At 56.9% G+C, this 24984-nt stretch overlaps 1 protein-coding gene across 1 annotated transcript in view; it reads left to right on the top strand.

Annotated features, from left to right (window-relative positions):
* CDH23 (cadherin related 23) overlaps positions 1-24984 on the top strand; it is a gene marked incomplete at its 5' end in the record, with an annotated part of 203926 nt that overhangs the window by 140548 nt on the left and 38394 nt on the right. Inside the window, 15 exons of the mRNA XM_082486729.1 lie at positions 2060-2132; positions 2398-2514; positions 3056-3168; positions 4857-4964; positions 6196-6385; positions 7595-7740; positions 8297-8516; positions 9448-9600; positions 10703-10816; positions 12020-12168; positions 20783-20843; positions 21226-21374; positions 22336-22471; positions 22676-23064; positions 23328-23429. Of these exons, the coding sequence (XP_082342855.1) occupies positions 2060-2132; positions 2398-2514; positions 3056-3168; positions 4857-4964; positions 6196-6385; positions 7595-7740; positions 8297-8516; positions 9448-9600; positions 10703-10816; positions 12020-12168; positions 20783-20843; positions 21226-21374; positions 22336-22471; positions 22676-23064; positions 23328-23429 (2220 nt within the window). The remainder of the gene's footprint in view (positions 1-2059; positions 2133-2397; positions 2515-3055; positions 3169-4856; positions 4965-6195; positions 6386-7594; positions 7741-8296; positions 8517-9447; positions 9601-10702; positions 10817-12019; positions 12169-20782; positions 20844-21225; positions 21375-22335; positions 22472-22675; positions 23065-23327; positions 23430-24984) is intronic.

The raw sequence follows: 24984 nt of genomic DNA, 5'->3' as shown, positions 1-24984 counted from the left end.
ACTTGAGGAACAAGAGCCGTGAAAAGGCAGAACGAGAGCGAGCGTGGAGGGGAGGTAATTTTTTTTCATCCTTTGGTTGTTGGTTTTTAATAAAGAAGTCAAACTCGCCTTGTAGATTTCCCATTAGGGGACAATACGCTTTTGTAGAGGGAGCCGCCGAATCAGAACTAATAGCGCGCGCCACGCCAGGATCCGGGGAAATATCACCGCTAATAAGTTTCTGCCTCGCTCCCCTGCCGCTGCCGCCCCGTTCGGGGCGATGAGCCAGCGACTTAGAGCGCGCGTATGTCTGGAAAAAAGGGGGTTGTGCGCTTAGTGCGGAGTGTCCGCAGTCATCAGCATCCCTGACGATGATATGACGGATGTCCGAGGCTGAGGGTCAGGGAACCGTGGGAAGCCGGGTGTGGGGAAGTCGGCAAGGCGGGATGATGAGCGAGGTGGTTTAGCTGGATGTCCTCTCCCACGGGAGCGGAGGAAGCGTGCCGGGTCCTGCCCGGGCATCGCCGCGGGTGCCACGGGAGGCACGCAGGAAGGTTTGCAGCGGGGAGCTGTGGAGTTCATGCCGCTGAAGTGGGAAATGTCCTTCTGAAGTAAAAAAGCCCCGAATGGCTCTGCAGGCAGACACACGCCAACTCCGGCCAGATGGAGAGCCAGCCAAGAGCGAGCCCCTGCCTCCTTGGGAGCCGGCTTACCGGGCCGTGGCGGTGCTGAGCACAGCCTGATGAACCTCAGGACCACTAACGAAATGGCGCGGCGTCTGCTCTGGCTCGCGTCCACCCGGCCTGGACCACAGCTCAGCTCAGCCGGCTCCGACTGCAGACGCGTGTTCGGTCTCTCCCATTCCTTCGCCTTTAACCTGCCTGGACCTCCTGGGTTTGCCTTGGGGTGATGATCCCGACCCAGCTCTGTGAGGAAGAGGAGGAGGGACATGTGGAGGGCACCCCCGGCAGTGGGTAATTTCCTCCTTACCCTCGGAGGAGATGCGGCGAAAGCCAAACGACGCAAAGGCTGATTAAAGACCACCTGCTTCCGGCAACGAAAGCAGAGGATGGCAATTTAATTGCAGTACGATGGGCACCGTTGGCAGGTGAAATTGTCTCAGATGTCAAGTTCGGTGGCAGCAGGAGCAGCTGAGCCCGCAGGTCCGTCGACGGTCTCCAGATAGAAGAGGTCTCCAGCGCAGCTCCAGGGAAGCAACAAAGTCCTTAACGGTGTTTTAATGTCCTGGCGGCTCCATCTTTCCCTCCATAGGCGGTTGGGTTTGGTTCATTTAAGGCAGATTCTTAACATTGTTTAAGCAGTATTTAAAGCTCCCCCTGGAGCAGCTTTAAACGGGTCCGAATTCTGTTTTTGTGGGACGTTTTGAGCAGTCGCTCCTGCCTGGTTTCACCAGGGCGGCTGTAGTGGCTGGCAGAGACGGGCTTGGAGGGACCACATTGGCATGCAAACCAGCTTCCCCCCCCCCCCCCCCCCCCCCCAAAAAAAAAATGCTGTAGCTGCTCTCTCTGAAAACACCCACAGCATTCTTCTGCTTAAACAAAGACAGCCGAAGCTCAGCAGCTCCCCTGGCCGCTCCGGTCTGCCTGGTGGCCTCGTGGCCAGGGTGACCCGGAGCACTGAGCCATTCATGTGCCGCTCCAAGAGGGAGGAGAGGGTCTGTGCGCGATGCTGCTGTGCTTCGGGCGGCATTTTGAGTCTTCCCGGGGCTTGCAGTGGAGGCAGGAGCAGCTCAGAGGATGCTCGGCTGCAAACGGTTCCTCAGGCCTGTTGCGTATTGCCCAGAGTACTGGATAACGAGATGGTTGATATTGTCCCCAGTGTACGGCTCCGCAAAGTCACCAACAATCGGCTTACCTCAACCTCAGCCGCCTCCGCGGTGAAACCGTGAGCTCAGATTTCTGGTGCCTTACCCCTAAGGACATCTTCCCCACCCTGATGCCTTGAGCTGGTCACACCTTGAGGTGCAGTCACCCAGGAGCATCCCCATACCAGGTTTTTGCAGCTACTTGACCACCTTGCCTTTTTCCCAACCAGCCTTGCGACCTTCTCTTTGTTTCAGGATGAAAACGACAACCCCCCCATGTTCAGCAAGCCCTCCTATGTTATAACCGTCATGGAGGACATCATGGCAGGTAGGGAGCACGCCCCTGCTCCTTCTCCAGGCTAGGAGAACAGGGCTAACGGCCATAACGGGGTAGGTGATGGCTTTTTGGGGAGGTAAAAGCCAGAGACCTGTAGCGGTGTCATGGCCGTGGGGTCTAAGGGTTTGGCCCCGCTGTGCGTGCAGGCCAGGGGACCCCTTGGCCAGGTGACCTGCGGGAGCAGTGCGGGGGGACAGGGCAGGTGGGGAGAGCCACTCCAGGCTTCATCCCAGCCCTCGTTTCTGCCTCCCCCAAGGAGCCACGGTGCTGTTTCTCAATGCCACGGACATGGACCGGTCCAGGGAGTATGGACAGGAGTCGATCATCTACTCCCTGGAGGGCTCCTCACATTTTCGGATCAACGCTCGCTCAGGTGAGCCTCCGTATGTGCTCTCCCTCTCTTCCTTTCAGTTCCCTCTCCTGCACTTTCCTTCCCCATCATTTTTCATCTTTCACCCTCTCTCCTTCCCTCCTCTGCCCCGAGCAGCCTGCTTAGGAGACACACAATTTAAGGGATTCACCAGATTGCACCCACTGGCACTTGGTAGGTCACCATGAGAGCTTTGGCGGGGGCATTGGTGGAAGCTCAGCGCCTGGTGGGAGTGCCACCTAAGAAAAGGCTTTGGCTTGCATTAGCTAAGGAGCTGCTGCCCACCTTCCCTTGCTGGCATCGTTTTTGGTTCATTACGGGCAGGAACATAGGCAGGGCTCCCATGGCAAGACACAGCATGAAGTTTGCAGGAGCTTGCTGACAAGCTGACCCTTCCAGGGTCCATCGATTTGAAACTGACTCAGAAGAAAGGGCCCATTTGTGAAGGATCCTGTCTCTTTTTTTTTTTTTTGAGCGTCCCTTTTTTCCCCCACCCTATTCACCATACAACATCCCTAATCCCTTTCATCTCCTACGGCTGCAGGAGAGATCACGACGACATCTTTGCTGGACCGGGAAGCCAAATCTGAATACATCCTCATTGTCCGGGCGGTGGACGGAGGCGTGGGCCACCACCAGAAGACAGGCATTGCTATGGTGAGTGCGCGAAGGGGTGATTCCCATCTCCGTCAGCCACCGGTGCCCACCTGGGGCTGGTGTTGGGGAGGGCTGCCCAGGCACCGATTCTTCGGTTCCCCATGCGAACCGTGTTCAATTTTAGCTGTGCGTACGGGTAAAGAGCGTAAGGTGGCATCTGCCCTCTGGGTTGCCCCCGACTGTTGCTCGTGGTCCTTGCAGAATGACTGTCCAGGCTGTGTAGACCTTGAAATCAGGTTCCCTTTCCTGGAGAACCGTTCACCCAGCAGCCACTTGACCTTCCAGAGCTTTACGTGTCCAGCTCTCCGTGCGAAGGCGGTAACTATTCCACCCACAGCACGGCTCCCTTTGTTCACGCCTCTTAAGAAAATGCTTAGTTGGAGAGCCTGCAGGCACACTTTGTTCTTGATGACTACTATTCATATAGTGCCTGGATCGAGGATTTCCAACTGGTTTGTGATGCCTGGGCTGCTCAGAAGGTTCTGGTGGAGGTGCAGGCCATTGTACTGCAGATTGAAGCCTTCTGCTTTGCCTTGTCCTTCGCAGATGTTAGAGAGACTCGTTGTTTGTAAAGAGTTTGGAAATACCAGGAGGTAAAAGCCAAGGATCCACCTCTCGCGGCTCAGGGCACCATGTTGGTTTGAACGTTTCGTAATGTTTGGGTGCACTTGCTCCTGGGACGCTTGGTTGGGTTGCAGGAGAGATGTCCCACGCAACAGAGGACGATGCAGAGAAATACTGTGGTTGTGCTGAGGAGATCCCTAAACCAATTGTCACTCCTGCTGAGGGCCATGAGGATGTGTATGATCCAGGTAGAAGAGTAGAAGCTCCCTATGGAGCCTCCCAAGAGGAACACAACAGCCTTGGCCAGGCAACAGCATGGCCTGGAGGATGCTGCATCCCCCTTTGGGGCTCCAGATGAGACGATGTTCTCCTAATAGCTTTATTGAAAGGCAAAACAAGGTTTTTGCAACACAGATTGCAACGGGGGGGGGCGGGGGAGGGGGGGCAGGGAACATCATGGGTCCTAAAAAGTTAAAGAATACTAAAACTTAATGAGAAGCAGGTGGCCAATTACGTTTGTCTGCTGTCATTAGCAAAGATACACACCTGAGACTCAAAGCGATGCCCTGTAACATTTTTGATCTGGGAATAAGTGTCCATTTGGGGGCTTTGCAAGGTCTCTGGGTGATGAACAAGCACTTGGGGTGCTCAGGGTAGCAGTGGGTCACCAACCTTCCCCAGGGACCACCCCGGTGCCTTGGTTTGAGGCTGGAACGCATCCCTGGAGACTGTGGTGTCCGGGTTTGCCTCTTCTACCACAGGGTGGCACCAGCAGCTCAGCCTGGTGTGGCGGCGAGACCTAATTACTTGGGAGCTCCAGGAGATGCTCCACCAAGACACCCTACATGGGGGTGGCAGGCACCGGGGGCTTCCTCCTGCCCCTCTGCCCCCCTTTCCCTTGTGCTGCAGCTCTTCCCTTGGGCACCTTTATAGATTCCCAGGCTGGATCGAAACGGGTGATCTGGTGAGGTGAGAGGCTCACAGACAACAGGGTGCGTCCCACGGGCTTTCCATCCGGAAGGTGAAGATGTGTTGGGTACCTGGTGCTGCTGTACATCCCCAGGGACACACGCCATGTTGCCCCAGGAACCAGTACCGCCTGACGCTTGCTTGCTCTCTTGCAGGTGAACATCACGCTGCTGGACATCAATGACAACTATCCCACCTGGAAGGACGAGCCATACTTCATTAACCTGGTGGAAATGACCCCCCCGAACTCGGACGTCACCACGGTACGTGCCAGGGAAGGCGGCTGTTTGCACTAAAAGCATCTTCCTTTCACCTGGTGAGGTTGTCACCTGCTTGGCTGGAGCAGGGAGTTGCCTCCGAGCTGGTGTCACCTCTGAACGAACGTCACCTCCGAATTGATGTCACCTCCTAACCAGTGTCACGTCCAGCCGAGCACCGTCTTGCAGAAGTCCATTTAAAAGGTTACTCCTCGCTGCTGCCCGTCTCATGTGTTTCTCCTCTCTGCTGGGATTATTTTTTTTTTTTCCCCTCCCCAAATTGTGTGGGTTTTAGCCAAATTCTCCTCTTCTTAGCCTCGCCCGCGACCTCCTTCAAGGACCTCTCTGAAAGACATTGATTTACAGCCTTTCAAGTCCCTCTGGTGAAATAAAAGAGAAGGAGAGAGGGAGGCTTATACTCCATCACACGGGGAGAAAAATGACGGGCACAAGACGGAAAATAAATGAGGGAAAAGCGAAGAGAATCCACAAAATCATATAAAGGGGAAGGCTACGAAAAAAAAAAAAAGAGTTGGCGGGGAGGGGAAGAAAGGTCTGGCAGCGCAGCCTGAGCCGGAGCACGGCGGTTTTCTCCCTTCCACTCGGCGCCTGCTTGAAGTCGTCTTGCCTTTGACATCCCAATTAGTTGCTGGGAAAATAATTATTGTGTCACTGACGCGATGTAAATTCAGCGGCGGGACAAGCAGCGGGAGCCGGGGAAGTTACGAGCGTAATGAAGTTGGGTTTTTTTTCAATGTAAATGTCCCCTGTAATTAAAAATGTCACGGGGAGAACAATAAATGTCTGGCGTGGAGGAGAACCCCACCAGTGACTTATTTCCAGCATTTCCAGTGTTCCTCAGCACGCCTCTTTGTCCCGTATATTTTATTTTTCCGAAAGGCGCTTGTTTTCTAGCCGGCTTTATTTAAAAGGAGCAAAGCCCGTTTGATTGCCGCGTGCTCGTGTCTCTCTCGCCATGCTGTTACCTCCCGGGCTTGCAGGCCAATATCGGTGAGATTTAACACGGCAGTAAAGGTCTCCAGGGTACAAAAACCCTGCGAGTATCGTGAAAATATACAGCTGTCTGGAGGAAGGAGAACTTCTTGCTGCTGCTGGTATGGGGAAACCTCTCATGGGAGCTCAGCCTCTTTATTAGACACTGGTGAATCTACGTGGGGATGTGGTGGGAGTTAATTCCTGTCGCTCTGCTTTAATTTTTGCGTTTTCTCCGTGGCAGGTGGTGGCTGTAGACCCGGATCTGGGGGAGAACGGCACGGTGGTCTACAGCATCCGACCCCCCAACAAGTTCTACAGCCTCAACAGCACCACGGGCAAGATCCGCACCACCGGCGTGCTGCTGGACCGCGAGAACCCCAACGCCCAGGAGGCCCAGCTCATGCGGAGGATCGTGGTGTCGGTCACCGACTGTAAGCTCCGCTTCCATCCCGCTCCTCTGGTTTTTTGCTCTGCCGGAGCTGGGGCACACCAGAAATCGCTGGGGCTCGGGTTGTGCGAGCATTGCCCTCCTCTCCCTCCGCTTTCCCTCCCTGATGGTTTTCACGTGTCGAGCTGAACTTTTCTCGGTCTGATTATTCTTTTACAATGAAAGAGAGGAGTTTACAAGGGCACGTAGCGATAGGACAAGGAGGGATGGCTTCAAACTGGAAGAGGGGAGATTTAGATGAGATATTAGGAAGAAATTCTTGGCTGTGAGGGTGGTGAGCCCCTGGCGCAGGTTGCCCAGAGAAGCTGTGGCTGCCCCATCCCTGGAGGTGTTCAAGGCCAGGTTGGACGGGGCTTGGAGCAACCTGGGCTGGTGGGAGGTGTCCCAGCCCTGTTGGAACTAAATGATCTTCAAGGTCCCTTCCAACTCAAACCTCTATGATTCTGTGAAGTTTCTGTTTTTTTTTCCTGTTTTGAGTGTAAGTTCCAAAGATGTTTTTGAGGTTAAAATAATGAGAGGAGGTTAAAACTTGCTGCTAAAACAAACCAGAAACCCTCAAAATGCGAGCACGGTGGTTTCTGCAGCAGCCCCGACAATGAGCCCGGGAGGCAGTAACCTCCCCCGCATCGCAGATGATGCCATTCTTTGCATCTTGCTGTTGAAAAACAAACCTAAAGGCGTTGGCCGTGCGAAAACGTCTGTTCTGCAGGAGACCTGGGCTTGGGCTGCGTGTTGGTGGCCGGGGCTGTAGCAGGGAGGGAGGTGAAGATAATTTTCCATTATCCAGCTGGTTTCCAAGAGCCGCCAAGGCACGTGCAACCTTAACTCTGCCCTCTTCTATTTTTACATCGCCTCTGCACCAACACGAAGGCCGTCGTCCCATCCGGCCTGTCAGAAGGACAGGGAATAAGGATAGATTGGTGTTGCTGTTTTTTTTATTTTAGCTGCGTGCATGGGTAGCTGTCGGTCTGTCTTGCACGTCTGCTGCCAGGGAGAGTTTTCCCCGGCCAGGGGACTGTGCCAGTAGTCCGATGGGCTTCAACGCAAGCGGCAACATGGACGGGTTGATGCCTCAATGGGGCAGCCCCATCCTGCATGTCTGTCTGCGTAGGGAGTGAGGTCGTCTTTTGGGGGAAAAGGTTGGAAATGGCTGGAGGCATTAACCTTGAAACCCCATTCCTGGCCTCCGCAGGCGGGAGGCCACCCCTGCGAGCTACCAGCAGCGCCACGGTTTTTGTCAACCTTCTGGACCTGAACGACAATGACCCTACCTTCCAAAATCTGCCCTTTGCCGCTGAGATCGCTGAGGGCCTTCCCGCGGGCTCCTCCGTCTTCCAGGTGAGCATGCCCCATATCTGCTGTGTCCTGCACTGGGACCTGCTGCTGTCGCTGCCATCGCTTCTGCAAAGCAAGCTAGCAATACATGCTCTCCTCCCCCTCCATCCTCCCCCTCCATCCTCTCCATCCTCCCCCTCCATCCTCTCCATCCTCCCCCTCCATCCTCTCCATCCTCCCCCTCCATCCCCTCCATCCTCTCCATCCTCCCTCTCCATCCTCCCTCTCCATCCTCCCTCTCCATCCTCCCTCTCCATCCTCCCTCTCCATCCTCCCTCTCCATCCTCCCTCTCCATCCTCCCTCTCCATCCTCTCCATCCTCTCCATCCTCTCCATCCTCTCCATCCTCTAGCAATGCAACTAGAGGGATGCACAAAGGGTTGTGGCATCCCACCCCACATGCTCGCTCCCAGCAGGGGGGACACCTCGAGGCCCCTTTGTTTCATCCCAGCATCTTTACGGACAGTGAAATGCTCAGGGTTTATGCACTGTCATCTTCATCATCAGGAGATGTTCGGGCTCCCCCACGCTCACCCCTTCCCTCTGCTCTCCCCGCCAGGTAGTGGCCATCGACCTGGATGAGGGTCCGAACGGGCAGGTGACGTACCGCATGCAGGTGGGGATGCCCCGCATGGATTTCCTCATCAACAGCACCAGCGGGCTCGTCACCTCCACCACCGTGCTGGACAGGGAGAGGATCTCTGAATACTACCTGCGGGTGGTGGCCAGCGACGCCGGTGTGCCCTCCAAGAGCTCCACCAGCACCTTGACTGTCAAAGGTGGGTGCACCAAGACCCCTACCAAGCCCTGCCCAGCCACAGAGGCCCCCCCCCCAGGTCCCAAAGAGGTGGGTGACAAGGACACCTCACCGGAGGAGACGTGGGTTTTGTGTAGGAGACACACTGAGGAGTCAGATGGACGTATGATCTGACCCGTTATGTCTGTTCTTGCATACGACAGCAGATAGGGTGGGCAGCCCATCGTCCCTCCCCGTCTTGCCTGACTTGATGTCAGCATAGCGCAGAGATGGGGAAAATACGGTGTTTCTGGCAGAGCCTCCGAATTCTGTATTGTTTTTCCTCTGTTCCTCCATCCCCAGTGTGTTTCTGTTTCTTTCGCCCTGCCTTTGGCTTCAGCATGTGATGCACGTCAGCTGCGCGTCTGGACAGCCCACGTAATCCCAGTTTCAGAGCTGGACCGGTCTTTAATTTAATGCATTTCTATTTACTGGCCTCGCATGAGCTTGGTGCTGAGGATAAGCATCATCTGGAAATAAACTGACCCTGGATTCTCCTCGGGCCTGGGTCTGGAAAAAGAAGTTCCTGTAACTCCAGGGCCCTCTGCCATACACAGGAAGACACTGACCTTATATTTAAGCCCCAGATTTTCCTCTGAACGGGGGTGGAAATGAGTCTGTGCTTAAAGTTAGCGTTTGCACCGGTTACGTAGGGTTTCTTTGCGCGTGGGCTGTCATCTATGTGTGTCAGAGGCAACCAGATACAGGCTGCAGCCATGGGGACCGGTCCTTACGGCCGGTCTGCAGGCACCCCCACCACACCGACGGCGGGGAGCAGCAGGCAGAGCATTCCCTGGGATGCTCAGAGCAGCAGGCAGGTGGTTTCGGGAGCCCCGGCAGACATCAGCCTGGCATCTGCCGGAGGGGCAACCCTCGGAGGGGGGTAAACGCTCAGCTCTGCTCCCCCTTTTCAGTTCTGGACGTGAACGACGAGAGCCCCACCTTCTTCCCGGCCGTCTACAATGTCTCGCTGCCCGAAAATGTGGCCCGGGATTTCAAAGTGGTCCGGCTCAACTGCACGGATGCTGATGTCGGGCTGAACGCTGAGCTCAGCTACTTCATCACCGGTACGAACCCCTTCCAAAACCCTGCGTGGGGCAGGGAGGGGGGGAGCTTTGGCTGTGGAAAGGCGCCGGCTGCCCCAGACCGTGTCCAGGGTGTTCTGCGCATCCGCGCTGCCTTTTCCAGCCCCTCCAAAACCTTGGGCGGTATCGCCCTCTGCCGCACAGCCCCGCTTGGCTCCCGACCTTTTTGACTGCTCCATCACCAATCCTTGTCCTGCTTGGGATGAACACTTGTCCTGCTCGGGGTGAGCCCTTGTCCTGTGTGGGATGACCCCTTGCTCCCGAGCATCCCTTGCCCCTGAGCATCCCTTGCCCTCTCACACCAGCGGGACGCGGCCAGGAAAACCATGAGAACGGGCTTAATGCCGCTGGGACAGCGTTCGTGTAAAGCGCATTTTAGGGGCCGGAAGCCTCTCTTGGGTTTTAGGGCATCTCGTACAGGTGGTTTTGGGTGGGCAGGGAGCAGGCGGGCGGCGATGCTGCATCGGCAGTGCCCGGTTCGCACCCGCAGCTACAGCACCTGCAGCGGGAGGATGGGGACACCCCCCCCCCTCCTCTCCGAGCCCCGGCCACGCTTTGACTTGCAAACTGCACACGCGGCATTGAACCCTCAGGAAGAGGGCAAAAACAGAAGTGTCGCCGGAGAGTCATTTTTTCTCACAAATAGCAGCCTCGCGTTTCATCCCCCGGCCCCTCCGACGTTTCCCCCGGCAAGAGAAAAAGCGTGTGTTGTCCCGCAGGTACCGCAGGCCACGTGCAAAGCGACCCCGGTTTGCTTCCAAAAGCGTTCCGGAAATGATCTGGCTCTTATATGATTCAGCTTTTCCTACAAGCGTCGCTCCTTGCCTGCGCCGCGAGGCGGGCACAGCGTTTGGTGCGGCAAAGAAAGCGCTCCGCACGCTTTTGCGGCGGAGAAGCTTTGCCTGGGAGGAAATACGAGCTTGCCCTACACTTGCCTTGCTCAAAACCGTGTAAAATACAGCCTTTCAGGAGGGGAAGCTGAGCTGGGCTGACCCCGAGCCCAGGCTGCAGCATCCCCCGGCGGCGCGGGCTCTGCTCCCTGCATCCAGGCAACGGGTAACCTGCTGCTTCTCCTTTGCCGCAGGTGGGAACCAGGACGGCAAATTCAGCGTCGGCTTCAGGGATGGGGTGGTCAGGACAGTCGTGAGCCTGGACAGGGAGACCGTGGCGTCATACACGCTGATCCTGGAGGCCATCGGTAAGGGTTTCCCGCCGTTCCCGTGGGACCGCTGCCATGGGGTGGCTGCGCACATGCTGGGCTGCCTCAGAAGCGCGGCGGAGAGACAGCAACTTTTGAGGCGCTCTCTAAACCAAAGCCTGGTGTTAACATTTCACAACCCGTGCTCATTAATATGTCCCGGTTCCACCACCACAACTTTTGCAGACAATAAACTCAGCCTTTGGGCTCGCCCAGCTCCGGGGCTTTCCCTTTTCCCCCAGGGAAGGCCAGACCCTCATTGCTGAGATGCTCCGTGCTGCCCCGGGGCGGACCTCCACCCAGAAGTGCCAGCACCACCGCATCGTTCCCCTGATGCCACGCCAGCCCTTGGCTCAGTGGCTGCCGATTGATCCAGAGCCACCTGGCACAGGCAGAGTGGTCTGCGTGCCAGACGCGTCTTGGCCGTCATCCCCAGAGCTTTATAATGATGTGCCTGTTTACAGAAGACTTGGGCATCCCTTTTGAAAGGAGAAATAAGTGGCCCGGTCAGAAATCTCGGGGGCACGGCATCACAGGTGCGGCGGGGTCTGCAGCGGGGATGCCGCACCGGCTGGGCACACGCAGGACCGGGTCCCACGTGGTAAAGGTCCGTTCTGCCCCTCCGATGGGTATCAGACTGCCACTGCCTGTGTTTCCCCGGTCACCCGATCCCAGCTGGGTGGCTTTAGTGCTCGCTTGCATCAGGCGTGTTGGAAAAATCAAATCCAGCCTACGCTCCCCATCGCCTTGTCCTTCGTGGCAAACCCAAGAGCCGTGCCGCCGTGTCCTTATCTACTGCCCATCAACCGGTCCTGGTGCTTTTTGGCTGGGACCTGAGCTGGGTCTACAGAAAACTCAACAGACCCCTGTCTGTCTTCATCTCCCAAATCCCTGACCTCCAACATGCATCACCCTCCCAGTCTGGACTTGCAAACCCTCTTTAATGACCAGTTGCCTTGCTGGGCAGTGGCTCTGTGGCAGAGCTTGGGGCATGGGTTGGCTTTTCCGTTCTCTTTCAGGATAGGCAGAATCACACACACATCACCCTCAGTCCGGTGTGGGGTTCGGAAGCTGCAGGAAAGATGGAAGATTTCAGTTTAGAAATTTTGGTCCCGTTATTTTCTTTGGCTGAGCACCACCTGTGCAAGGAGGAGATGGAGATGGAGATGACCAAACCTCCCCTCGTCTTTCTCTCCCGTACAGACAACGGCCCCACGGGGAACCGGCGCACTGGTACTGCCACCGTCTACGTGACCGTCCTGGACGTTAACGACAACCGACCCATCTTCCTTCAGAGCAGCTACGAAGTCAGCGTCCCTGAGGACATCCCGGCCGCCAGCAGCATAGTGCAGGCACGTGGCTCTCTCCCATCAGGGCCCCTGGGTGGGAGAAGAGGATCCCCTACTCTCTGGGCTCCAGCACCATGGCTGCGACCTGCTGGAAGCCCAGGGAGGACATATTCCATCCCTGTCGGTGGTCTTGTTCCTCCAGGCCAGGGCAAGATGTGGTCTTGCTTGTACGCTCCCTTATGACCCAGGCTGTGAGCACCGGGGAGAAGAAAGCAAAGGGCAAGGGAAAAATAGGAAATTCACCCCATTTCTGCAGGGGGTGAGAGGAGCAAACCCAAGCCCTGTGTGGGCGAGACCCCTTTGCCGGGCTGCGTCCCCGCTTTCTCCCTCCTCCCGGCAGAGAAGGGACCATCTCAAGGGGGAGGGAGAAGAATGCATGTAAAGAGATGCTCTGAGAAGGGAGGTCGGGGGGAGAAAAACGGAGGGAGAAAAGCATTTGGGACTTTGCTTTCATTTTTGTTCCTCTTTGAGGGAGCGGTGGGCAGCGCTGAATGGCTCAGTGAGCGCCGAATGAATGCGGCCATTCACTCGGCATCCGAGGGCTTCCAACATCCCTTCAAACCCAGGGCTCTTCTGGAGCAGGCACCAAAAGCTCTTTGCAGAGAGCCCTGGGAAGGCTTCTCCTGCCTTCAATACCTCTCCCGGCACGGGGAAAGGGACAGCTTTGTCCCTGGCTCTCCCGGCCAGGGTGACTCACCGGGGAGAGAAGAAAAGAGCTTTTTTTCCTCTTCCAACAAAGGTTTGCTGGGAGTCCTGCTTGGGGTGGCCGGTCCCCATGCGCGAGCCCTGCAGCTCCTTGTCACCTGTTGTGCCGTGCGTGGCACGGCGGACGTGATGCCCGGGAGCACCGTGCCTGTCTCTGGGCGGCGGGCACCTGCCTGTCATCCCTGCGCCCAGGGGAGGAGGTGTGATGGGGAGATGCGTGGGAGGAGAGGAGCCCTGCCCTGGGACTCCCAAACCTGAGCCTTTTTGGGGGGGTGTTTTTTTCAAATTGAAAGACTGGGAATGGGGGAAACCCGAGTCCGACATCACAGACCCTTTTTTTAGAGCGCAGTCCCCAAAAGAGGGGGACCTTTGGCATTCTGTGGCAAAGGAGGGGCATTGTTTGGGGGGAGTGTGTTTTCTACAGCACAAAATCAGAAGGAAGCGGAGGTGGGCAATCACCTGGTTTTAGTTTCATTTACACCTTCAGTGAGAACCATTTATACTCAATTCCCTCCCCTTCAAATACATCCCAATGTCCCTACGGCAAGAAGAGAGTTTTTGAAGGTTTCCCCATCCCCTTCTCTGAAAGCCGGGCAGCCCAGGGCCGGAGGAGAGCAGGAATGTCACAGGCAGCCTGGGGGAGGTCCTCGACGCAGAGCTGCACCCCGCGAGGGTCAGAAACCACGTGAAACCCAGAGAGATGGGGGTTCGGTGCTCACCATGGGGCCCCGCCGGGCACGGCGCTTTCACCCAAAGGGTTGAACCCGATGGCTGAACGTAGCGTGAGCCGCAGACCTGGAAGAATTAAACCACTTCATCTTTTTCCGACTGATTCTTTTAAGCGCATCGGCTTACCTGCTGGCTGTTGTACGCTTTCCCAGCAGAAACACGTGGCTCAGCTTTGCGTGGTGCCTTTCTGAGCTTGGCAGCGCCCGCGAGCCTTAAAAAGCTGCTTTTAATGCATTTACAGGCGTGTTTACCTGCTCCTGCTGCTTGTTTATTGAAGCAGGTTTCCAGCAGACAGCTGTAGCCTGCATCCTCCCGAGCATCAACCACCATCAACCTCTCCGTTGCACGGGGAGGTGGGGGACCGGGACCGGGCGGCACACGGGAGGCACGAGCCTTCCTCTGCCTGCTCAGGAACACATCCTGGGGGGCAATCTGAGCTGAGGATTGCTTTTTGGGGAGCGTGTTGGCTCCCGGAGAGGGCAGCCGGGTTCCTCGGCTCTCGCCCAGGCTGTTTGTTAAGGTGCGGCGCAACTTGCGCAATGTTTTCCAAAAGAAATTAAGCAGCGGTAGGGTTTTTTGGGGTTTGGTTTGGTTTTTTTTTTTTTTTGGACTGCCCGGTGACAGCTGCTGCGTGCGGGTGTAGTTCGGGTGCCTCCACCTTTCCTGCCAGGAAACGGTAACCTGGAAAGCATCAGGGAACCTGAAATAGCAAAATCTCCCGTCACCTTGCGGAGCCGCTGCCTGGAAATGAGCTGCTTAAAAGGGCTCTGCCGGGATGCCCAGGACACCATGGGGGCTGCTTGGGAAGGGAATTTGAGCCTGAACCAAAAGCTTGGGAAAGAATAGCGTTGCGGGATGAGCTAGTTCCTGCAGGGCGGGATCACATTTTGGTGGACTCCATGACATCCCAGTGCTGGCTGGGCGGGGAGCTCCTGGGGCAGGCGAGCTGGCTCTGGGACACCGGCCGACTCCTCCGGAAAGTGTTGATGGAGCATCGCAGGGAGCCCAGCCGCTTCCAGAGCCTCAGCTGGGGCTCGTTGGCATCCACAGGGTGATGGGGCATGTACTCACGGGTCCCAGAGAGGGACCGGTCCAGCGCCGCTGGCTTGCAGAGGGTGACAAAGATGAGGAAGGTCGCCAGGAGGAGGAAGATGCAGACGAGCGCCACGATGATGGGCAGTGGGTCAGCCTTCTCGGGGGATGTGGTAATGGCTGGGACCAGCTCGGTGGTTGAAACCAGAAGCCCAAGGAGAGGTGGGGTGGGAGAGGTCCCGTTGCCGGCGCTCTCCGTGCTCATCTTTCCTGCAGTGCACAAGGTGATATGGAGAAGCGACACGGGTGATTACCACCTAGAAGCTGGACAGACAGCCACCCTCTGTCCAACCTGGTGCATTTTTGGCTCGATTTGTTATCCAAGGTCCTCCCAGCCATGTTTGTTGTGACCAGGGGGATGGGAGGGAGTCTTGGCAAAGCGCTGAGGTGGGATTTATATCTGCAAAATACTGCCCTGAACTGAAGCGCAAAACCATCTGGCAAAGAAATCTAGCGCAGGTAGTACCATGAACAGACGGTACCAAGGCCCCAGTGATGGCATCTGTGGGGAATACGCACACACGTTGCGTGAAGCTTTTCTGGGGGTGATAAATACCCGTACGCTAGAGAAGGTCCAAAATCCACCCCCCAGGCTGTGGGGGTTTGGCTCCTCTCTATTCCCCAAAAATGTGGTTTTGTGGAATTGACTATCATTTGGGGTTTTTTTTATTATTCCCTCTTCCCCCGAAGAAAATGGATAGTTGGTGGAACCTCCACCCAGATAAGTGCCTGTCAAGCCGCGGTGTCGCACCAGCATCGCCTTTGGGTTTTTTGCAGGGGCGAAGCCTCACACCCTCACCCTGCCTGTGCCTCTTGGGTTAGGCGTTTTGCTGACCTGGTTTCAGGTTCAGACATGCCACCGGTTTCTCAGCCAGGCCTGCAACCAGTGACGCAAACCGGCTTCCCAAAGCCTCATCAGTAAGAGCTCTTACCCAACACTTGATGGCAACTGTCCTCTCTTTCCCCTACCGGGTCAGGTCCCCCCCAGATCACATCCCCAGAGCGGTTTGCACCCATCGTTTTGCTTCCGTGCATCCTCCTGCACGTCTTCTTGGCCCTGGACCGGCTGTGCCGGAGGCCAGCATCTTCCCAGCTCAGAGATGAGGGCTGGGGAAACATTACTGTGCCAACCCTCTACACCCTTGGCTTGCCCCTCGATGCTCTAGCCTGCACGCTGGAGATAAACCTTCATTATCTTGACTTTCCTACAGAGATGTGGGAGTAGAAGAGTGACGGAGAGCTGTTAGACCGGTCTGGGGCCGGACAGTCTGCTAGAAAGTACAGATTTGGAGCGAGCTAATTTAAAATTAAGAGCTTAAGGGGAGAAAGGCAGGGCTGCAGGGACTGCCAGGGTCTCTCTGGGTCTGCCCTTGCGGCCGCCATCCCAAAGGCACGCAGGTTTGCGTAGGCAGCAGCCAGACGTTCACCGCGAAAACCTTCAAAAAAGGAGAGAGAGGAGACATCAGTGACATGTCACTAATCGCTGACTGGAAACTATGAGGCGCCCTGGCGGGGACGAGCCCAGTGGAAAGTGAGATGCTGCGTCAGAAGAGATGAGCATCGCTCACCCTCCAAACGACGCAGGAGGAAACAACCTTAAGCAAACACTGCGCGAGCTGTGAGGCCAAGCGCTCGGAGGTTAAGGAGCCCTTGAATCTCAGGTTTTTCGTGCCCCAGCCCTACCTTGTGTGGGTGCTTTGGTAGGTGGATTGCCGGGACCCTGCCTGGTCCCGGAGGGGACAGACCGCTCCTGCGGGATCCCCTTGCAGGCAACGAGCTGAGATACAGAGGGAATGAGGTGACAGGTTTCCACTAGAGTTGGGTGCTGGGTTTGAGGCTCTTGGGAGATGTGATGGATTTATTTCTGGAATACTTTGGGCATTCAAAGCTGTGATGCTAGTGACCTCGGGGCAAGGACTGTATCCGCCTGGTCAGAGCTCGGAGGCTGTGGGGAGACGTGGATGCTGCCGTGGGTCATAGCTAGGTCTGCGCTCAGAAAATGGGAAATGCGAAAAATAAATGGATCGACACCTGAGAACACCTTAGCTCGGGTGAATCCAGAGCAGCCCCTGGCAGCCGCAGCTGTCCCAAAGACAACCCCCCCCCCCGGCTCCTGTGGGTATGAAAACCAGCAGGCAGGGCTGCTGCTTACCGCGCGCACCAAAAGGCAGCCTCAATCAGGGTTACCACGGCTGCCTTAATTCTGGCATTTACTGACCGCACGTGGTTTGGCTTGGTGACCTTATATTGTTTGTTACGAGCGAGCCGGGAGGCGTAGGCAATTCCTTCGGTCGTTTGTTTGGGTTTTTTTTTTTCTCTGCTGGTGGTCGCTGTAGGGTTTTTTATCTTTTTGAACCAGCTGACTGCATCCCCTAGAAACCCACCAGGAGGGATCATGCCGATGTTTTCCCAGGGTTTTCCGGCCACGCTCTCTTTTCCTCTTGTTTCCCACCATATTTTGTACCAACAGGCCGAGCTGCTGCCTGCATCCCTCTTCCCAGCATCACCCCTTCCCAGCATCGCCGTCCCACCCACGCCCCACGTTGTGCAATCCAACTGGGTTAATAACAGGCTTGCTGAGCGACACCCACCCTGGCAACCTCCCCCCTTTCCCTCCCCCCCCCCCCTTCCCCGAGAAGGATCTGGTCAGCTCTGACACAAGACATCCCCAGGAGCGCTCAGGACCCAGCACGGGGCGCGAGGCAGCCAAGGATCAGAGGGAGAGAAGAGATTTTGCAAAAAGCAAAACGCTCCCGAGGAAGGTGGGAAGGAGGGAGAAATGACTCCTGTGCACGAGCAGAAGACAGCGAACGTTATTCTGCCCAGCACCGGGCGCTGCCTGCCTGGCCTGGCCCATCTGCCTAGCTTGGCAGGAGTTTTTTCCATATGCTCTCCCTCCCTTTTTCTCAAATTCCTGCAAAGAAAAGGCTGTTTTTCAGGCACTTCTGTGCCTGTAACATGTCTCGAATGAAAAGCAGCTCTCTTTGCCCTCCTCGTCTTGCTTAGCGACGCTTTCCTGGAGCTCCCCAGCTTTTCCCAACGTGCTAAATCTTTCCACTCGCTTGTCCAAGGAGGTAATGCTGGAGGGTACCAAACACCCAGCTTACCCACCCGGAGAGTTGGGGTACCGAAAGCAAAAGGGCTGTAAAAAGTGAAGCTGTACCCCATCACCCTTGCTGTTAACCGGCAGCATCTGCAACATTTTTCCCCCCTTATCCCATCACCGGGACGGACAAAGCAACGCGACGGGGAAGAGAGGAGGGGATGCCTGAACTCAAACCCACCCCAAATTCGCATCTCTCCTCCCCACCCCGTTGGCAGCCCCGTCCCCGGGCGGCTGCAGGGTGAGGGCAGCGGCTCGCCAGCCCGGGGACGGTGACACGTCCCTGGCATGCCTCCCATTGCCCCTGGGGGTCAGTCTGAGTGCCTGGTGGTGGGTTTGCCATGGGGGTTCAGGCTCCCTACCTCTCACCGGCCAGCCGAGCCCGGGCTTTGCCTCCCGCACGCCTGCCTCGCCTCCTCTCCCACTGCGCTTCACCGGCTGCCAGCCCCCTCCTCCCTTTTTGGAGGCTAAAGGAGGGTGGGAGAGAGATGGCAGCCACGCTGGGGACAGCCCGAGGGGGCCCCCGAGCCCTTTCCCAGGCTTTGCCAGCACGGCGGTGCCCCGGGGATGTGCTCCGCTGGGATGAGGAGGTCGAGCCCACCCCACCCCCCACCGCCCTAAAGACTTTGCCGCTTGGGGGAAGGCTGAATGGTACGGTCGTGGGCTGAGCCCCCCGCGCCGGGGAGGGGGCGGTGAGCTGCCCTCCACACACCTGCTCCCCCTTTTCCCAGCCCCTCTGCGCCAAGCCAACTGCTTTTTTTCCCCCCATCCTTCTATTCCCTCCCGCTTTCCTCCTCCTTTTCGGTCGCTGGGGGTGTTTGAAAGGTGGCTCCGCGCATCGGCTGCTCAAGGTGCTTTGCAGCCACAGCAGAAAGTGCTTTTCTCCCACCACTTGCACTCCAGTTTGATCGTTTTGCCCGAGTTTGGGACAGTCTCTCAAAGTACCACGTCTCCTCCGACACCTCAGCGTGTCAAACCAGCAGCAGCCGAGGTTTTTCCCGGCAGCCGGCTGTGCCAAGGCAGCGATGGGACTACGTGTTGGTTTAATGCAAACTATTTAACTATTTTTTTTTTTTTTTTTTTTTTTATTAAAAACCAACTAGGCTGACCCATTTCACCTGGTTTCTGCTTGGGTGAGCTGGGTGAAGGGCGGTTGGGAGGGGTGGTTGCTTGCAGGGTGCATTTTTTTGCGCCCATCCAGTCTTCATGTCGCAAACCTTCCCGTTTGCTCACCTTGAAACGCATTTTCCTGCGCAGGGCAGGGCAGGGAACGGCACAAAAAGCAGCGTAGGTTTGAATCCCGTCTTTCTTTTAGGCTTCTATCCCAGCAGCACGGTGGTTTTGGCTGACGGGATAACTTTTCCCCAGGAGGGAGCACCGGTGCGTGCGGCAGGCGGGTCTCGCCATGCCAAGGCAGCCGGTGTGCCTGGGCATCATCGCTCTCCTGCTGGGTCCATCCATCACGTGGGAGAAGAGACAGCACTGCTCTTGCCCACAAATGGTTTTGGGGGGTCCCGAGGGTGGAGGAGCTGGCGTGGGAGGGAGAACTCTCTGCTTTGAAAGGGAAGTTCTGGCTCCACGGCGAAACACGGAGCAAGACGCAGGGTGGTGTCCAGCCATAAGCAAGATGTGAGGCCGGTCTGGGATGGAGGAAAACAGCACGTGTGGCACACGGGTGGGGAAATCCAGATAGTTCGCAAGCGCAGGGTCAGCGTTTTCGAAGATTTCTGCTGGCGCGGGCTGATTGGGCGGAAGGGGACGAGAGCAGTTCAAGGCATCTCAAAATCGCGTTTTGGAAAAAAAGCAGCTCTGACTCCTGCAAGTGTGATGCGGGACTGCTGGTGAAAGCCAGCCCAGGGCTTTAAAGTCCTTAGTAAATGGCCTCGCTGTTCCCGCTGCACGTGCATCCTTTGCAGCAACCCCTCATCTTTTCGGTGCAAGCGGGGGGGCAAACCGCCACCTGCCCGGGAAAGGAAACCCCTGGGTAATATTTGTAGGCAGAAGCCGTGGCAGAAGATGCCTTGCCGGAGGAGCAGCTGGAGAATGAAGGCTGAGGCACACCCCCCCCACACACCCCCCGTGTCCTTGCCCCCGTGATTCACAAGCGGGTAGCGCTGCGGCCGTGGTTAGGATGCTTTTGTGGGAAGCGGTTTCTGCGGAGAGGGGGATGCAGCGGCTGGATGCCAGCGGGGGAAGGAGCCCAGTAGCCCTCGCCAAGTCCTGCTTCCCAGCTGCCGGGGCCGGCAGGCTGCTGGCTGGATTTTGTGGGGAAAGCACTGCAGTATTGTTCGGCGACACCAGAGGGGACCCGTGTCTTGGCTTTCCCAGGGTGGGTGGCTTATTCGGTAGGTGAACGGCCCGTGCGGTGCATCCCAGCTGAGGGGTGCTCCCACCCACTGCTCAGGGTCTCGCGAGGACTCAGACCAGTGTCCAGACCTCCAGTATGCTCTAGGCTGGTTGCATTCACATTTTCTTCAGGGTTTGGGGTTTTTTTTTTGCATATGCTGCTGCTTGGGTGGCTTGGCGATAGCTTGCAGTGAGGGGGTAAACACAAGCAGCTCTCAGAGCCAGTAGACCCAGGTGGGTGTGCTGGCCAAGAGGTGGGCCATTCCTTTAACATGGTGCACAATCCACCCGAAGTGATGGGCTGGATGCCCACCAGGCACGGGAGCAGCTCTCTCTGCCTGTCCCGGGCCAGCTTTATGGGCCAGGGGGCTCCATCCCCGGCAGCATCTCCAACGAGGCGAGCATTGGCAGGCAGGGCTGGACCTCCACCAATGTACAGGTTCCATGGCATGGTCCTCATGCTCATCCAAAGAGCCCCAAGCCCATCCCAAAGCTACCCTGGCAGCCGAGGGCTCCCGAGTTGGTAAGGTCCCCAGCTCAGGGGCAGCAGTGGGATGTCCAGCCTCGGGCAGAGTGGGAGGACTTGTCACGGCCTGGATATCACAGCTCTTCACCTTCACTGCTTTTCTTTTTCTCGCAAAGGTGAAAGCCACAGATGCGGATGAAGGCATTAACGGGAGAGTGTGGTACAGGATTGTCAAGGGTAAGTCCGGGCGCTTCTTCGTGCGTCGGTGTATTCGCAGCAGGCTCTGGCCAGCTGCCGCACTGCCCCGGTGCGTTCTCCATCCTTTTGCACTTTGCAGCCCACAAGAAACATTTCCCCCACCCCTGAGCCAAACTTCAGTGTTAGGGTTAATTGCCAGGGGGATGGTGTGTCACGGATGGACACCTAGATGCCGTAGCTCCCGGTTTGACCAGGGCCAAGCCCTGCTGAGCTGAGCCTGGTGTAGCCAAAGGTGATGGGGACTTGGGTTTTGCTCAATAATCTGCCTCCACTATAGCCCCCTGTGGGAGGGCTCAGCGTGTCGCCAGGACTGATGCAGTGGTGATGGGCAGCATCCGTCTCACGTTTTTCCCCCTGCCAGGTAACGAGCACAACAACTTCCGCATCAATCCCAGCACCGGGCTGGTGATGCGAGGCGTGCGGCACCTGGACAGGGAGCAAAACTCCTCTCACGTCCTGGAGGTGGAGGCCTACAACACGGAGCAGGGACCCATGAGGAGCTCCGTGCGGGTGAGGACCTCGGCGGCCGCCGAGGGGTGGGCAGAGGGGCTGGGCAGTGGCGGCGGCGGAGCTCATGCAAAATATTAAGGATGCTTCATCAGAGGGCAGTCATTTCCAACCCTTGCAGACGTGCAGGAAGTTTGAGCTATCATCTGCCATGGAACTGCTGACGGAAAGTCTCCGGGGGCTGATCGTGGGTGGAAAAGAGTTTGTCGGGGTTTGGGGTTTTTTTTTGGTTGGTTTTTTATTATTATTTTTTTCCTGTGACATTTCGGGGCGATGAGGCTGCTGTCGCTGTCGGAGGGAGTCCCACTCGCCCGGTGAGATGCGGCTCGGCTGCCGGGAGGAAGAGCTGAGCCTTAGGCTGCTGGAAACCGTGTGTCCTGGCCAAGCGTCTGTTTTAAATAAGCCGGGACCCAGTGGCAATAATCTTTAGCAGAGACACACCAGCTTCCCACGGTCCCCACAAACCCAGCCCTCTGGTTGCATCTATTTTTAAACCCACTGGTGGGGTGGGCTCTGGCCGAGCGTGACGTGCCCGCAGCACCAGCGGCAAGGAGAAAACCGGGAGGAGAAAAGATATTCCCTGGGGGAAGAGCCGCTCGACCCGCTGAACTTTGAGCAGAGTTTCCCACCGAGTCGTCAGCGTTTCTGACATCGCGGGGTCTCTAACTGCAAGGTTGCCAGCAGGGCACCCCAAAGCACCAAGGAATTAATATACAGACTATAACCACCTCTGGCCAGGGAAGGATTGAGTCACTCTGACCATGGCATGGGGCTTGTTTAAATCCGTGATGTTAAACTGTGTGCGTTCGCTCTCCATCACGTGGCGTTTGTAATAGAGATAACATTTCTCCCGTACAGATGATGAGTGCCATGAAGGATATGTTTCCCCTCGCAAGCGTAAGCAGCTGGTGAGGGTTCATGAGCCTGCCCGGCTCAGCTATGGTTTCTCCGGGGGTTTTCGCAGGTGATCGTCTATGTGGAAGACGTCAACGATGAGGTGCCTGTGTTCACCCAGCGGCAGTACAACCGCCTGGGGCTGCGGGAGACGGCGGGGATAGGGACTTCGGTGGCAGTGGTGCGGGCCACTGACCGAGACACAGGTAGGAAGCTGGGGGGTGAGCTTACCGAAACAGCCAGGTTGGGGGGAAAGTGGTGAAATCCGTCATCGCGCAGTTCCTGGCTTGGCTGGCCTGAAACCCCCACATGGGATGGGCTCTGCTCCGTGGTTGGGGTCGGCATCGGTGGTGCCTGCCTCTTCGGGATGCTCGGTCCAGCCATCACCGTGGTTCCTGCTCCTGCCCCAGGGAACGGTGGTCTGGTGAGCTACAAAATCCTGTCAGGCGCCGAAGGCAAGTTTGAGATCGATGAGAGCACGGGGCTCATCACAACAATCGAATATCTGGACTATGAGACCAAAACCAGCTACCTGATGAACGTCTCTGCCACGGACCAGGCGCCCCCCAACAACCAGGGCTTCTGCAGTGTCTACGTCAGCCTGCTGAATGAGCTGGACGAAGCCGTGCAGTTCTCCAACAGCAGCTATGAGGCCGTGATCATGGAGAACATCCCCCTGGGCTCCGAGGTGCTCCGGGTCCAGGCCCGCTCCATCGACAACCTCAACCAGATCACCTACAAGTTCGACCCCAACACCAATGCCCAGGCTCTCTCCCTCTTCAAGATCAACGGGATCACTGTGAGTAGCCATAGCGTGGTCCATCCTGGCTTGCTTGTCCACCCAAGCTTGCTTGCCCAAGGAGGTGGTGGATTCGCCATCCCCAGAGGTGTTTAAAAAAAGGGTAGATGTGGTACTTGGGGACATGGTGTAGAAGTGGTTTTGTCAGGTTAGGTTAATGGTTGGACTTGATGATCTTAAAGGTCCCTTCCAACCTCAACAATTCTATGATTCTATGATTCTAAGTATTGGTGGCCAACGTGGCTGTTGTTCATCCTTGGCAGGGCGTGATCACGGTCAAAGGGCAGGTGGATCGAGAGAAAGGGGATTTCTACACCTTGACGGTGGTGGCCGATGATGGAGGACCAAAGATTGACTCCACGGTGGTGAGTAGCTTCTACCCACTTCCCCACCATCCTTTGCATGGGCAGAGCTGACCTCAGGTCACCTCCTCCTTCCTCTGGCATGGGACAGCAGGTCCTAATTGTCCCCTCTCCTCTGGCCCTCGGGGTCTGGAAACCCTGATTTGGGGGAAACCCTGCATTTGCATAATTATAGACTGGTGCCTTTTAGCTTCTGCATGTCTTAGGGTGGCATTTCTCAGAACAGAAAAAGAAAAACCAAACCAAAAAACACCCCAAACTGTAGAGTTTGCAGATCGTTTACCAAGCTAAAACACTAAAACAGCTTTGAGGGAGGTAAATCTGGGGGCCTTGACATACTTCACGGTGGCTTATTTTTTAAGAGGGTTATATTTGGCAGTTTCAAAGGCAGCTGAGCCAGGGAGGGGGGAGAGGTGATTTGCATTTCTCTGCCGGGGCAGGAGGCACAGCGGGTGCAGGGCGAGCCTGGTCCCTGTGCCGCGGGCAGGGGTGTCTCAGCTGGCACTACCCAAACTCTGATGGTTTGGGGGCAGCCGGGGGAGCGGGATGTGAAACCGGAGGCTTGCCCGCAGCGATGGGCAGCGGTCTGCATCCCGGGCTCTCTCGTACCTCGGGTGCATCTGTTGCATCTCAAAAGGATGCTGGACAGCAATAGCAGTTGGGGACCTCAGGCACTGCTATGGGTGCTGGCGGCTGCGCTCTCCGCACGCTGCCGTGCTCTTGTCTGAGCCTCTCCCAGGGCATGGGGCAAATCCTCCAAGCTTGTCTAGAAAAATACAAAGGGATGCTCCAACAGAGAAGCCACTGAATCACCACGGGGGTGGGGGGGTGGGGGGGGTGGGGTACCCGTGGCCACCGACAGTGCTACGGTGGGATGCAGGGCTAGCCCACTCGCGTGTGCCCGCACCTCCTCATCTCCCGCTAAATCTCGGTTCTTTGTTTTCTCTGTTTCCCCCTCCAACAGAAGGTAAGCGCGTCCGTCATGCCGGCATCATCCTGAGGGCCAGGATCCATCTCGAACTCCGCATTGAGCTGCGGGGAGGGAGCGGGGCAGAGGTCTCCAGCCCCATCCCACCAGCACCAGCCTGTGTGACAACCCTGGGACGCGGTGCGGCGCCCGTGAGCCACCCCTGCTGCTGATGGGCAGAAATCCCAACTCCCTGATCTGGCACATTGGGACAGCAGCTGCCGGATCCATCCGCGGCAGCTGAATGGGCTCTCCTCGCTCCCTGGCTCTCTGTTTTTAATTCAGTGGCAACAATAACCGAATCGCCCCGAGGCACAAAACTCCCTCCCCAGCTTCCTCCGGGATGTTGTCGCATTCAGCCTGGCCGCACCTGAGGGCTCGGGGCACCCGTAAATAGAGCCCCGGGAACAAAAAAGCTCTTCCGTTCTCGTTTCTGCGTCGCTCTTGGATTACAAATGCGATGAGAGCATTTCCTCTGGCTAATTGTGGCCAAGGTAGCCCGGTCCCCGCTCACCTGGGGTGGAGTGCCCCTCCTAGCATCTCTTGCCCAGTCTCTCCCTCGCCCACGTGCCTTTCCCCAGGAGGGAGCTC

This window comes from Vanellus vanellus, assembly GCF_965231255.1.
Source record: "Vanellus vanellus genome assembly, chromosome: 7".
NCBI classification, from domain to species: Eukaryota; Metazoa; Chordata; class Aves; order Charadriiformes; family Charadriidae; genus Vanellus; species Vanellus vanellus.
Note: the sequence above shows the minus strand (reverse complement) of the source record. Positions and strands in the feature narration are given on the sequence as shown.